General features: G+C 38.9%; 1 protein-coding gene across 3 annotated transcripts; it reads left to right on the top strand.

The window, feature by feature from the left end:
* Window positions 1-5449: 5449 nt before the first annotated feature.
* Window positions 5450-13499, top strand: LOC110050221 (uncharacterized). Of its 3 annotated transcripts, none has more exons than XM_020756115.2 (3): window positions 5450-5526; window positions 9123-9152; window positions 12212-13499. In XM_020756115.2, exons 1-3 carry the CDS (start codon window positions 5509-5511, stop codon window positions 13481-13483), a joined length of 1320 nt encoding a protein of 439 aa, XP_020611774.2. In that variant the 5' UTR covers window positions 5450-5508; the 3' UTR covers window positions 13484-13499. The 3 variants fall into 3 exon arrangements, with proteins under 3 accessions (XP_020611774.2, XP_020611772.2, XP_020611773.2); XM_020756113.2 differs by lacking the exon at window positions 5450-5526 and adding an exon at window positions 7518-7934; XM_020756114.2 differs by lacking the exons at window positions 5450-5526; window positions 9123-9152 and adding an exon at window positions 10443-10936.

The following is a 13499-nucleotide window of genomic DNA, read 5'->3' as shown; positions in this document are numbered from 1 at the left end:
CAATGAGCGCCTATAGTGACATTTAAACGACCCACCGCATTAAGACAAAACTAAAAACTTCAGATGTAATGATAAAATAAAGCAATTTCTAGAAGTCGGTTTGACATCGTTACATCATGATGTCAAAGACGCTATTATAGTTGAGATCGTTGTTACTATAAAAAGCGAATTAGCCGCGTGAAATAACGGAGTAAAATTAATGGCCATCATTCTTAACTTATAAACAAAGCAATTCCTAGAGGTACCCGTTAATCATATTCTGTTTACGAGATGTATTGCTGAAAAGAACCGAGACACAAAGGAAATAAAAGATGCCGAAATGATTAAGTGATTTTCTCTGTTCAGAACTAACCTCCGTATTTGTCGCATAAGCATGTACTGACAGTACAGAGCGTTATCCGAATACGTACTCGAATGATTATAGCTTATAAAACAGTACAGTAACACAATTATTGGTTTAATTTATTGAAACCAATGTTTTTGTGTTTAAGACCCTCAATAAGTAATTAGCCTTTTTCTCGAGCAAATTCTTTAATGAGCGATTTTGGGCAAATTTCCCATCATTCTGCAACGGAACTAACAACATAAACATTAGAATCGGGAAACTTTGCGGGCTTTCTTGTTTCTGCTTGAAATATGTACACTACTGTGAGCAACTGAAGGGCTTCTTAAAGAATGCCAACAATGATAAACATCCAAACTCGCCAATTACTTTATAATGGATGCAGTGTTTTGTTGGATGTCCGTTGAGCAATATCGGCGTGTGACAAAGTACCGGCAAAGTGTAATCACAAATTCATCGGCGACTTTTCTATATTTTCAGATGACGTTTGATTTCGCAATTCAGTACGATTCACAGTGCGAGTGAATTTCAAGTTTACCAAGCCATTTAAGATTTCCAGGCAAAATCATTAAAAGCTGAGTTATGAAATCGTTTGATAATTACAGGATCCGTCGAGTTTCACACTCTTAAAACTGCGAGTTTAACGTTAAAATCCCCGTGGGATCAACTCGTGTGAATGCCAGAGATACATTTCTCCCAGTCAGAAAGTTCAAACTACTTGACAACCGTAAAACTGAAATGAAAAGCAACGAAAAAATGTTGCGTGATATTAGTCTGCAAAGTTTATAACCTTGCACAGCAGTACCTCCAGCCGCTTTGTCTGTACTTTATTCGTCTGAACTCAAGACACAAACTCTATGCTACATTGTTGTTAAGAGAGATTCCTGTAGCGTGTTCTTTAATACTCGTGTGACAAAAACGCGAATATTCGTGGAGTAAATTTTAAGTAATGTAATAATCTCTATGACCTCGGTTACCCTTTCAGTTTTGTGCTTGAAATATCAACTTTTTCTCTTCATTTTAATTTATTCGCATATATCTGTTTTTACGTTGCTTCTAAGTATTTGATGATACATGTAGACTTTATTGAGTAAATGTAATGTACACAGTAAACACCATTCCTTGTATGCTAAAATACTACAATTTACCTGACTTTACGCAGACTACGCACGGACGTACCCGAATTCGCAATTAGCCAATCACAAACCGGGTCTACTGCCCGAATATCGTGCGATCAACCTCGTTCCCAGGGTCTTTTCCCCCGCCCCACCCCCAAGCAAGGGAAAAGACCCTGGAAACGAGGTTGTCGTGCGATATCAATTCACTGACCTGACATGGCCGGACTCACGGCCACATTTGGACGCAGTAAATTCCTAATCGCACCTTTCTGGTATGATTCGTTGGCAAACAGTCTATTTTTTTTTTTTTTCGTATCGGCACAGTCTACTTTGTATTCCTTTAACGTATCTAAGAATATTCACAAGAATATTTTAATTCAGCCTAAAACCAGGTGAAAAATTAGAAAATTCAGCCTCGGGGGAAAAAAAACAATATTCATTCTCGTTTGTTTCTCATGGGTGTTTTGGCTCCTCTGGCTCGGTCAAGCTGCCTCGAAAACTTACGAGAAAGGTGCGATTACGGCCTCAACAGAAAACCAGCCAGCTAGTTTACAAAACGACATGTGGTTAGATCCATATACAATTTTGCTGATTCAACATAAAAAGAATAGTCCAAATCGTCCACTAATCGATTATTTTCTATTATTCTCAACACGTCTGTGCCTAACAATGTATTTGTATTGTAGGGAGACAATAAGACTTCATCACTTGTAATTTTAGATGTAAGTAAGTTAAAGAATTCTGATATGAGTATGACTTTTATCATAATGCCGTTTTTAGTTAACCATCTTCAATCTAAAATCTGGGAAAGTCTAATTAAGACAACAAGGCACCTCATGTAGCCTGCATGCAAAAGTCTTCTTTTATCCTTGACTTCGGGCACGAGAAAGCGTCCCACAATTTTCCGACGCAAGAAGGATAACAGACAGGCGTCTCTATATTCGTGTTAATATCGTGTATAAAAGATATCTGGATCTTTAAACCTAAAGAAAAGTAAGGAAACTGAAAAGAAAAACTAAAATCAGATGTTCTTCATGACACTAAAGCTGGGCAAAGAAAATGCCTCTCTTCAGATACACAAGATTGTTCATAAATTGAAATATTCTAAGTAAGGGACCGTTCATTTTTTATCAGGTAGGGGGGGCTGGTGGGATTTGGGGGGGGGGCCATGCGAAAAAAATGGCTTTCGAGGGGGGGCCATCCCAAAAAAATAAGGGAAAAAGGGGGGGTCACGTGAAATATTTTAGTAAAACTTTAAAATGGCATAATGTTTGAATATCAAAAAAATTGCTATAGAATAAACATAGAAGGCAGGATACAAATCTGTTACAAGCTTTCCTTCTGCTTTAAAAAAACGTTGGGCGACAAAAAGCATTTGTAGCTACTGAAAAGAAGTATTTAACACTGTTATTTTCGAATGCAACTTTCACTGGCACTCATCTTCATCTTCGCTGTCGTCGAGTTCTTCGTCGCCGCTTGTGCTGCTATGGGAGTCTCTTTCACCGATGCTGCAAGAAGCAGCAATGCTTTCCGTCAGAGTGTACTCTTCAGGGTACATGAAGGTGTAAACATAATCTCTGACTTCCTGCTCAAGGTTGGTGGTGATTCTGCTTCTTGCAGCATTGGTGAAATAATTCCCTTCCAAGAGCTGTGCGATGTATGGCCCATCTCTTCTAAATAACGACGTGGCAACATCCTCAACTTTAATACACTCTTCCGGGACGGCCGTTCTAAGGGGGTACACAAGGCATTGTGGAAGATCATTTCCTAGCGGGTTTCCAACACAGATTCCATAAACTCGTTGGACATTGTTTTCAGTCCGCTTCCTCTTTCTTTCATTTGACTTTCTGCGGTTTTCTTTTTTCCTTCTCCTTTTGTTGATGTGCTGTTTGAGTATGCCCTTGAATATGCTGTTATAATTGCTCTTATTTTCTAGTGCTTCCATGTCCCGCGTGACCTTCGTCAACTTAGCTTCTATACATTTGATCTGTTTTACATTAAAACTGTAGGCATTCATCAATTCAGATGAGGGAGATGCCAATGAGAGGCCAAATGCCACACGCTCAGGGCGAGCCATAACGAGGAGATCCGAAATTGACTTCTCTTTCTTTTGATTTGTTTTTCAAACAACAGCTCTCTGTAGTATAGGGATTGTAAATATTATCTTCACAGTGAGCACAAAACGTGAAGTAGGGTGATAATAGAGAAATATTAAAAAAGTTGAAATCTAAATATTGTTTGTTCAATTTTTTTTGGGGGGGGTCATCCCAAAAAATGACCGCTATAAGGGGGGGGCCACGTGAAAAAAATTGGTAAGCTGAGGGGGGGTCATGCGATTTTTAAATGGTGCTTCCCAAATCCCACCAGCCCCCCCTCCCTCATAAAAAATGAACGGTCCCTAAGCTTAAGTAATTAAAATCAATGTCGTCTCTCATTATTCTCCCATGATTTTATTTTAGTAGCCTTAATATACAGAAACGATAATAATATTAACTATATCGTTAATCTTAAATTAATTGTTATTATTGTTATTTAACTTATCTAGTTATATGCATAAGCGATAAATGGACCGCCCAGATTAGCACTTGCTATCCGCGGGCCAAATAACATGTAATTTTACAATGAAAGAAAATAAAGATTATTGTTGTTGCTGTTTGTTTTTCAAAAACCGGTGCCCAGTCGTTTGACGTTAAACTCTAAGAGCGCAACTCTCGGCTTACTTCTTATCACTCGTTCCCAGAGCCCGCGCGATTTTGCTTATTGGTATCCGTACGCCCGATGCTATTGACTAAACCAGAAATTTGGTTGCGTGCATGCGTTTAAGTCCACTAATGGTTTCTGAACATACGTTGAGAGAGTAGCCGCGGTGACCAATGCTGGCTCACCTTCTGGTTTCTCTCAGGGGTTTCTCAGCCGCTGACTGTGGAACTGTGTTTCAGAATATTTTAATGATTCTTGTAATTTTAAACAATTTCATTCAAAGGCAAAATCTAGTCCGATATTTAGGGAAATCAGATTTGCGATAAAGTAAGTTAATTTCTTATATTTCATTCATTTTATCAGTTGGTAATTAGATAATTAGGTAATTAATTAGATACACGACCCCTCAAGCATGTAGCGCTTAAATGATAATCGTGTTTTAAATAAAGGATTTTACTTTACTTTTACTTTACTTACCAAAAGGATCGCGGTCTCTATCTGGGAACGAGCCTTGCACTGAAGCAGCAGTTTACTGATTCATACTACGCATATCATGTTTGGCCGAGCTTCTAGAGTTATTAGGTTCCAAAAAGAAACATTTTTGCTACTTACTGTGGACACGTTCACACTTAGTGCTCGAGTACGGTTCTCGCAGGGTAATAATGTGAACACACCTTTTTTTCCAAGTACACCAGAATTCGGGCACAGTGCCCGTGCCAGGGTACAGGGTCTCGATCTTGCAATCGGACACTAAATGGTACTTGGGTCTTTGGAAAACCCAGTGTCTGAACGCCGAACACTATTTTGTGCCAATGCCCAGACACCCGGAAGTGTAGCAGCTCAGCTCAGCTCATAGGCTTGTCATTCTATTTGTCGTCATTGCAGCAGCTGTTATTTTTGGGGGGCTAGAGGCCATTGTTGTTCTGTCAAAGGGTAGCGAGCCATTCATGTGAGACCTTACGAGAGCTGCTACACCAGTGTCGGGCACCAGGTGTGAACACAGCCTTACTCTCTCTAAGCATCTTTACACATGCAAGATAACCTCGTTCTCTGTTGTCTCCAGTGTGTGCGCGATCTTTTTTTCTGTCGCATTTTTTCTCGCCTTACGCTTTCCATAAAATTAAAAATTAGAAATCACTATTAGTTCGAAAGCTTACACTAACAACTAGTTGCTTTCTATGCTACAGAATTAGTGTCGATCATTACCAGAAATAAATAATTTATTTCGCATGAATGCTATGTAAATAACACAGCTAACAGAAAACCATTAAAACTCTGTCAGCTGCCTGTGTATACAATAACAGCGTTATTTCCCCGTGGTATAGATTCCACTTATTTACTGGGAAAATGAAGGAGCAGGCAAAAGTGAGTATATTTCCTTCGTTATGGACCTAGAAATTATTAGCAAGGAGTTAATGGTATTCGATAACGTTTTTTACTGTTTTTACGAATCTATGTGAAACATTAAATGGTTTATGTCTGATGGCCTTGGAAACCGTTGCCTCACGCCCGGTAGTCAATTTCATTCAATAACATAATACAAAGTCTTGAAACTCTATATCAAAACAAAACTAGTTCGAAAACGATCCTGAAACTAGAATTGGGCGAATTTTCTGAATCGTTCACTGGGTAGGTACAAATCGCTTAATCTTTCTATTGCTAGGAATGAAATTTAAATGGTACATGTGGTTGTAAAATGCCAGATATAATGCGATTTGCTTCATAGTATAAATGCATAAATTCAGTATCCCGCATGGTGATATTTGTTTTCAGTAACGCTCGGCATACATCCCGGCAAATTATCGCCCGATTGTAAAAACACGAGAATTACAAAAAATATATCTAAAATGAAAATTGGATCAAATATTGACATATGATGGGAAAGTGAACGGCGGCTAAATGTGTATTATTCGTTTTTTCTTTTAATTTTCTGTCGTATATTTTCATTCAGTTAGCTGTAAGTTTTCTCGATTTCGAAGTCATTTCAAGTGATATCTGGTCGAAAAGTTTAGCGAATGCGAGCACAGAATAAAAATAACGTATAAATATCAGGACGAAATTTCCAAAACGATGAGTTCTCTTGGTTCTACTACGAATAAACTATTGAATATGTATTTATTATCAGTAAGTTCATTTGCTCGTCTTAGAAAAACAAGAAAGAAATTGTGTACATTTTTTGACGTGGCAATACACAGTCTAAACTGCGATTGACCGACTGTCAAATCTTCCATGTTTTGTCAAGATCTACGGGATAGAAACAGCTTCGAAAAACAAAATATTATGACAGGCATGGAGTTGATATAAAGAATTGTTTGGCCCGTTCGTGCGGCACCTGTCGATATAAATGATTAACGTTAACAGGGCTGTTTGATTTCATTGGTCGAAATAAAGTTGATAATCGCGAGTCTTGTTACAGAAGAACAACGAGGAAATAACCTGGACAGAAAAAGTGCTAAAAACAGAAATAAGATAAATCGAACTATCTTACTTTTTCTCGTGAAGATAACCGAGACTCAAGGACCCGTGTAAAAACCTTTTATTTCTGAATCGAGCTTCAGGTTGGTATAGTAAAAAAGACCAATTTTCTGGGCAATTAACGACCCGACTACATGAGCCATAAATCGATCAAAAAACCCCGAGGATTTGTACCGTAAAGTACGGACAAGGAAGATGAAGGACACAGTTAAAGTTCAGCTGCCCTACCTCAAAATACGGCCCGTAAAATTGGCCACTGACAGTGTCACATTTGTGTCGAGATGCAATTACTGCCGTTTAGCCTTTTGTGAAACAGGAAACATGAAGTTTTCCTTTTCCTAAACTAATCCTACTCCCTATAAGTTTTCTCGCCTGAACGTACTCACTCGTCTTGGAGCTGGAGGCTATATATCAGTGGTTTGCCTCACCTAAGCCGCCTTCTTTTGACTGAAAGCGTAAATAAAACCTCCGTTCTCGCGAAAATAGACACGTCAAGAGCAGGAGAAAGTTCCTGGCATTATTGAAAAACTACGTTCCCCTTACTGTCTGCCGTACTTTTTGTTTAATGATGGCTCTGAGAATTTGGTGATAAATCAAGAAAATATCTCATAATTAATGATTTTCTTTATTCTCCTCACATATCTCCTGAAGTAAGTATTCATATTGTAAAGAGAAATAACATTTTGATCATCCTTGAAAATTAAATGAAGATGTATGGAAAGATATGATACACTGACAGGTTTTTGCCGCATAATGTTTACGCACATGGGAAGTTTGATTTGACAGGTTTCATTTAAAGTTTACTTTTGCGGTTTAAAATTATTCTCAAAGCAATCTTTTTCTCGTGTTAACACTCTAAATTACTCGGTTCCGAATGCTAAGCTGCAGTATTTGTTCAACATTCATTTCTGATTCGGCAAGAATCGTTTAGTAATCTCTGATTGTTTGAAGCGGCCATAGAAAAACAATGAATTTGTGTGAAAAAGCGAATCGCATCAAAGTGCTTCTTTACAGTGTTTGCTTTGAAAGTGCAATTTGGTCAATTGATGATAAATGAAGAGTCGTTGCGTGGAAACATCGCGAAACATAAGACGAAAGAGGTTTGCGCGGTTTTGGAGAAAAGCAATTACGATAAATCTCCCTTTTAAGGATCTCTCAGTGTTCACGTCCTAACTGGAATAAGCAGAACTTTTAATTTCGCTATTAATATCACAGGGAGAACAAGAAAGGTAATTTTATTTATCGTTTTGGAAACCTACATGACGGAAGCGAGAGAACGCTGGTTAAAACTATTGAGGGTAAGAGGATTTTTTCCTATGTAAATTTTGGATTTTTTTATTATTTTTTTTTGTATGATATTTTTGGTGTCTTTTTATGAGTTCTTCCTTCTTGTCCTGAGTTCTGAGTATGAATTAAATTTTTTACACTTGCGTCTCCCTGCTTAAAGATTAAGGATTTTCGAGTTCAACATTTTGATGATCTACATTACATCATAGACAACTTAACAAGTGCAATCTGACTTTTTACATTTTACTCCCAGTTTTGAGGATCTCGAGGGGAAGTTTTATATTTTGTTGCTTTATTTTTTGACTGAATTGCAAAGTCAAAATGAAACATATTTATATGTATTATTTAACTGATGAATACTCAAAGATGTCGTCAATGGCTTTCATGAATACAACAAAAAACAAATCAATGTACAAAAATCGGAAATTCTACCCTAAGCAATATTTAACTCGATACTGGTTTTCGAGGCTGAAGGTAAATTGAAAAATTCCCTAAGCAAGGTTTAAATAAAGAAAACGGTGTTATTGACGGGAGAGGAAAGTTGGTTGTTAAATTATACATTTTTAATGATAAAAAGTTGGAATTATTTGTTTATGAAGACGGTCGAGTTGATGGTAACCATCAAGTGACCAATCCTGGCTCATAATGGATCTAAAGTGCTTTCACTTTCTTCAACCTTAATTGAAATATTATTTAAAGGGTGCACTAAAGTTTGATTTCCTGTAATGTACGTGTCAATTCATCAAGATTTATTTCCGCAAATTAATTTATGGCTAGCCACGTACGGAGTAGAAGCAATAAATATTTCGGCAAGAAATTTTCAATGAAGTGGCAAAATCCTATGCCTGTAATTTAGGATCAAATCTCCTAGAAACAACCAGTTGCAAACACTAACCTCAGTAATGACAAACAAGAAGAATTGGCTCGCTGGTGTCTCAGTGGTGCGATTCTTACTTGTTGTTATGTTATCTGGAATTTATTGAAGAAAATAATAAAGCAAACGTAATATAGCACAAGAAAACGACCCCAAACCCCAGCCCCCAGACCTTGCCAACTACTTTAGTTGCGCGATTTTCGCACGTTTGGATCGTCAGATGAAGTACTAGCGAAGATTTATAGCAAGAACTTCCCACAATAATTTCCCATTTTCCATAATTTCTCATGTCTAATCTTTTGCATTACGTTTCGTTCACTTTCAGGCTGCCACTCGACGAAGAAATGACAAGAAGGTAAAAGTGATTACTGTACTGTATTATTTTATTTGTATTTTAATTTATTTTTCATGCTTAGAGACTTTCGTGCAACTTGTATCGCATCAATGTTGGCTGTTTAAACACATAATTATTCGTAGTCCAGTCCTTGAACTCTGAGGGGTTGAATCCAGGCAGAGAGAGTCCAGGAAGGAGAAAGGATAACATGAACGCACTTGCTCAGATCGAGCCAATCAGAGCATTTGGGGACTGCGTGCGCAAGGATATAAATTGCTCGTTCAAATGGCGAATTCAACATGTTCAGCTACGCGACCTTCAGAGCGGAAAAACGCAATAAGCATGCGCGAGTTTTGGCTGCGCGCCAGACTCCAAGTTTGAGAAAATGGCAGGAATTTCGTCGATCGTGTAAACATGCTTTCCGGTAAGCAGCAACATTTTAACGTCACTAATGTTAAGCTGGTGTATTGTTTGCCTGGAGAATCGATTTTTTTCGGACAAAATTAACCTAAAGAAGGTTTCCAAACCCTTTATTTCCCCCACGGTATACAAGAAATTTCGGTGCGAAGACACATTTTGTTCACAAACCCTCTTTACATATTGCATCCATATAAGCAATTCACTGAATATATAAGCAAGAGAACCTCTGAGCAGGCAGGGGGAGCCTTGTTTTCTTAACAGTGAAATGCCGAAAAAAATTCATTCATGCCCAAATATAAATCAATCAATCAAACGACATCCTCGCGTACCTTATTGCAGTCCGCCGTTCTTTTCATCATTACAGACCGCATTATTTCCTGAGCCCGCAAGTAGAGCTAGGGATGCGCAGAAAGCTGCTCAGTACGTTTTTCCACTCTGAATACGCGACCAAGTACACAACTTACAAACGATTTTTTAAGGAAATTTGACTAAAACAAGGAATGCTGCAAACAATTAACCCTAACCACGCATAACTGATCGATAACAAGTCAATTTACTGTCATCTGCTGCTATAGATGGCGTAGTTCACGGTTCAACGCCCCTTTAGAGTGGGGAAGGGAGAGCTTAGGGACTGCGCCGACTGGACTAATTTAATTTTCGCGTGCGTTAGGACTAGATGCGCGAAGAGACGCGTTACAGATCGCGCGCCGTTCCCATGGTACTCATTATCTCTTTCCGCATCTCGTCCCGGGACACACGTTGTGGCAGACCGCGCTACTTAGCAAACAGGTCGTTGGCCGCGCTCAAGGATATCTATATCAATTTATTGAAACAATATTTGGATTGGCCTGATATCCTGTAAAGACAAAACATTCTATCTAAAGACAAAAGCATCTGTGGTCGTGTACCTCAATGGCATGAAAAGTTTAAGAATTGGTTTTGACCCTTCTATTCCAGAGTCAAAATTAAATTCTCCTTTATCTAATGCCACAGACGTTTACGGCTGTTTCTGAGAATTAAGCGGTACAGCAAAACGGAAGCCCAAACTGACGATTTTCTTTAATCTCCTTACCTATCTGCTTTATAAAGTCTCAACACTCCCAGGAGAAATTACATGTCCGTCACATGATCCTCGCAGCAAAGGATTTGAGAAGTGGTGACAGCGATACAAACGGAAAGTCCTGCAATTTAAACCGTTTCTTCGAGCTCAAAAGCTTAGCAAGCAGATATTGATTACTTTTACAAAATATCCATTGGTGAAGACGAGAACGCGAGGTTAAAAGGCCAAAAATATTCAGAGAGAGAATTTTGTCCACCTCAATGCCATGTCTGGCATTATCACAGAACTATTCGTACGTCGAAACAACGGAACTAAATCAGGCACGGTAAGTCATAATTGTCGCCATGAACCACTTTATTTTTACACAACAAGTTCGCCTCCGCTTTCGATTTTGAGTTGGAAACAAAATGTAATTGAAATAAGCAGAAGTAGAATATTACAAATGACTGTTTTAGCTCCAGGTTTAAACTGTAAACGTTTTTTTACCACAAAGAGCCGAGATAAAACTCTTTCCTTATACGTATATGAAAGTGTATCAAAGAGTTCGCAATGGAGTTCACCTTTCGTCAGGCCACAATTTTTTAAGCGTATGTTACTTACTTGCTGATTCAATCTACAACCACGGTGGTCTTTTCTCTACGCAGTGAAAATTAAATTGTAGCTTAATTTCCATGTGTCTGTCTAGAGGTTACAGCGGGTAATTATGTCAAAGAAATGAAAGATGTTTTCGTCAGAACCAGAGCGTCAGAGTACAAAATGAAATGACGGCCCTTTTGTCTTTTTTCTCTATTTAAAAGTTAGCCGTCCATTTACCTGCCGTACAGTTACTTTGGTCTTTAATTAATGATTTTTCTGTTTATCATTCGAGGTGCATTTCGGTACATTCGTTTGTAGTATTGACAAAAATTTTCTAAGGTAATCTATTCTACCAGGTGAAATTTGGGGCAAGCTTGTTTTCATCAAGACACGTATTTAAAAAACTATTGCATCGGAACTAAAATTAACAAGTTTTCGTTGCTCCAATACGAGAGCAGGGTTTTTCAGTAATTATTTGCTCGAGAAACCAGCTTATTTAAACTAAGAACCATTTCACTATTCATAAGGAGAAAAAAACATCTGCTTTTTCGTTCAACGTTCGTAATTCTGTTTGGAGAAAGCATCGTTCATTATCCTAGCTACGTTCACGGCTCTAAGACGTGACAACCGTGTTTTTTGACAGTTTGAAGTACTCGGCCTTTTGCCCTTCTTTTACATTCCCGCTTCTCGAATTTCGCGAGGATTGTGAAACAGTGATTAGCTCACCTTTCACACTCCAGAACATTATCAAGTTATCAGCTGATTTATTCGTCTTTCTAAAATCGAACATGGGGATAAACTGACTTCAAATCGTAGAGGATTCTGGAGGGATTTTATCGACAGTATTTCTGCATTTGGTGTCGAGGAAATCTTTAAAAACCTTCGTACAGACGTTTTTGAGATATCGACAGCAATGCGTTCGTCGCGAGCGAAAAACAAACATCCGTTTTTTAGCATTTTTCCGCGGATAAAAATTGGGAGAAAGTCAAAACGCTGGACTGAAGAAATTTATGTTTTTCCACAGAGCCGGGCAGTATCCGAGACGAATTTGTTGATTAATCTCAACCGAATATTGGACACCTACGATGAAGATTTGAAATCGGACGATGTGATCGTGGAAAACGCGACGTTAAAGACGGGCAAGACCATCCATCGTCTAGATAGAAAGGACAGACACCAAGAGGTTCAAGATGCTTGTCAAATACACGATTTGTCTCTCAGGGAATCGTTCTTAAAAAGCTGCGAACATGTTGGCATTCCGCCCCTCGCCATGACGTACTTTCTCGACAGAATGGCATCGGCAGATACGGAATTGATCATGAGGAATCTTGGGATTGGTCCCACGGGTGCTGTTGCGGTCGCCGACGCTTTGGCGCGAAACAAGTCGGTCACGCGACTAGATCTGTCACTCAACAACATTCAAGACAAGGGGGCTGCCGCCGTGGCTAAGTTACTTGAGGTTAACAGTCTTATAAGTGATGTGAACCTATCCGAGAATAAAATTGGCAAAGATGGCGCTGAGGCGCTTGGAAACATGCTTACTGTAAACGATAGTTTGGTCAGGATTGATTTGTCGCGCAACCGCTTGTCCGATGACGACATTCAATTCTTTAGCAACGTTTTACAAACTGAGGATTCGCTTTCTGTTCTAGACTTAAGTCACAATTCTTTCGGAATTACGGGTGGAGAGTACCTCGGCGAAATGATCGGAAACAACACTTCACTGCGAGAGTTGAATCTCGGCTGGAACCGTTTGGGAGACGAAGGAGTGAAACAAATTTGCACGGGTTTAAAGGAGAATAGAACGTTGGAAAAGTTGGATTTGTGTTGGAACGAAATTGGCCACGAAGGTGCTAGATGTGTGGCAGAATCGTTGGAAAACAATGGCAAGATTCTTGAGCTTAACTTGAACAACAACCGCATCACTGACCGGGGAATGGAAAAGATTGCCAGAAGTCTGGAACTGAATGAAACTCTGAAAGTTGTCAAGATCGGTTACAATCTCGTCACTGCAGAAGGCGCATGCGCGCTTCTGCGGTCGCTGTTGAAAAATTCCGGAAGCGCAGTGGATGAGGTGCGCATGGCAGAAGTAGAAGTAAACAGTGACATTAGAGAATTATACTTCAGATTGAAGATTCGTAAACCACGATTTAATCTTCTGGAATTGTCCACCGCTAGCGGTGATTTTTATCATTTTGTCAAACCTGAGAATCCCATGAACGTGCTAGATGATTATTTAAAAAGGAACAGACTCACTTATCATCAGTGTCGCAGCATTGACGAAGAAGACGATTAAAAATATAATTAAACTC

This window comes from Orbicella faveolata, unplaced genomic scaffold, assembly GCF_042242905.1.
Source record: "Orbicella faveolata isolate gen_17 unplaced genomic scaffold, um_ofav_v1 contig_25, whole genome shotgun sequence".
Lineage (NCBI taxonomy): Eukaryota > Metazoa > Cnidaria > Anthozoa > Scleractinia > Merulinidae > Orbicella > Orbicella faveolata.
This window is presented reverse-complemented; position numbering and strand designations above follow the sequence as displayed.

What these genes read in the sequence shown, in the direction of transcription:
- LOC110050221 (XM_020756113.2), top strand. Translation starts at nt 7,896, where the DNA reads ATGACGGAAGCGAGAGAACGCTGGTTAAAACTATTGAGG. An exon ending in GCTGGTTAAAACTATTGAGG is followed by an intron (nt 7,935 to 9,122) that starts GTAAGAGGATTT and finishes GTTCACTTTCAG; the next exon opens with GCTGCCACTCGACGAAGAAA. An exon ending in GACGAAGAAATGACAAGAAG is followed by an intron (nt 9,153 to 12,211) that starts GTAAAAGTGATT and finishes GTTTTTCCACAG; the next exon opens with AGCCGGGCAGTATCCGAGAC.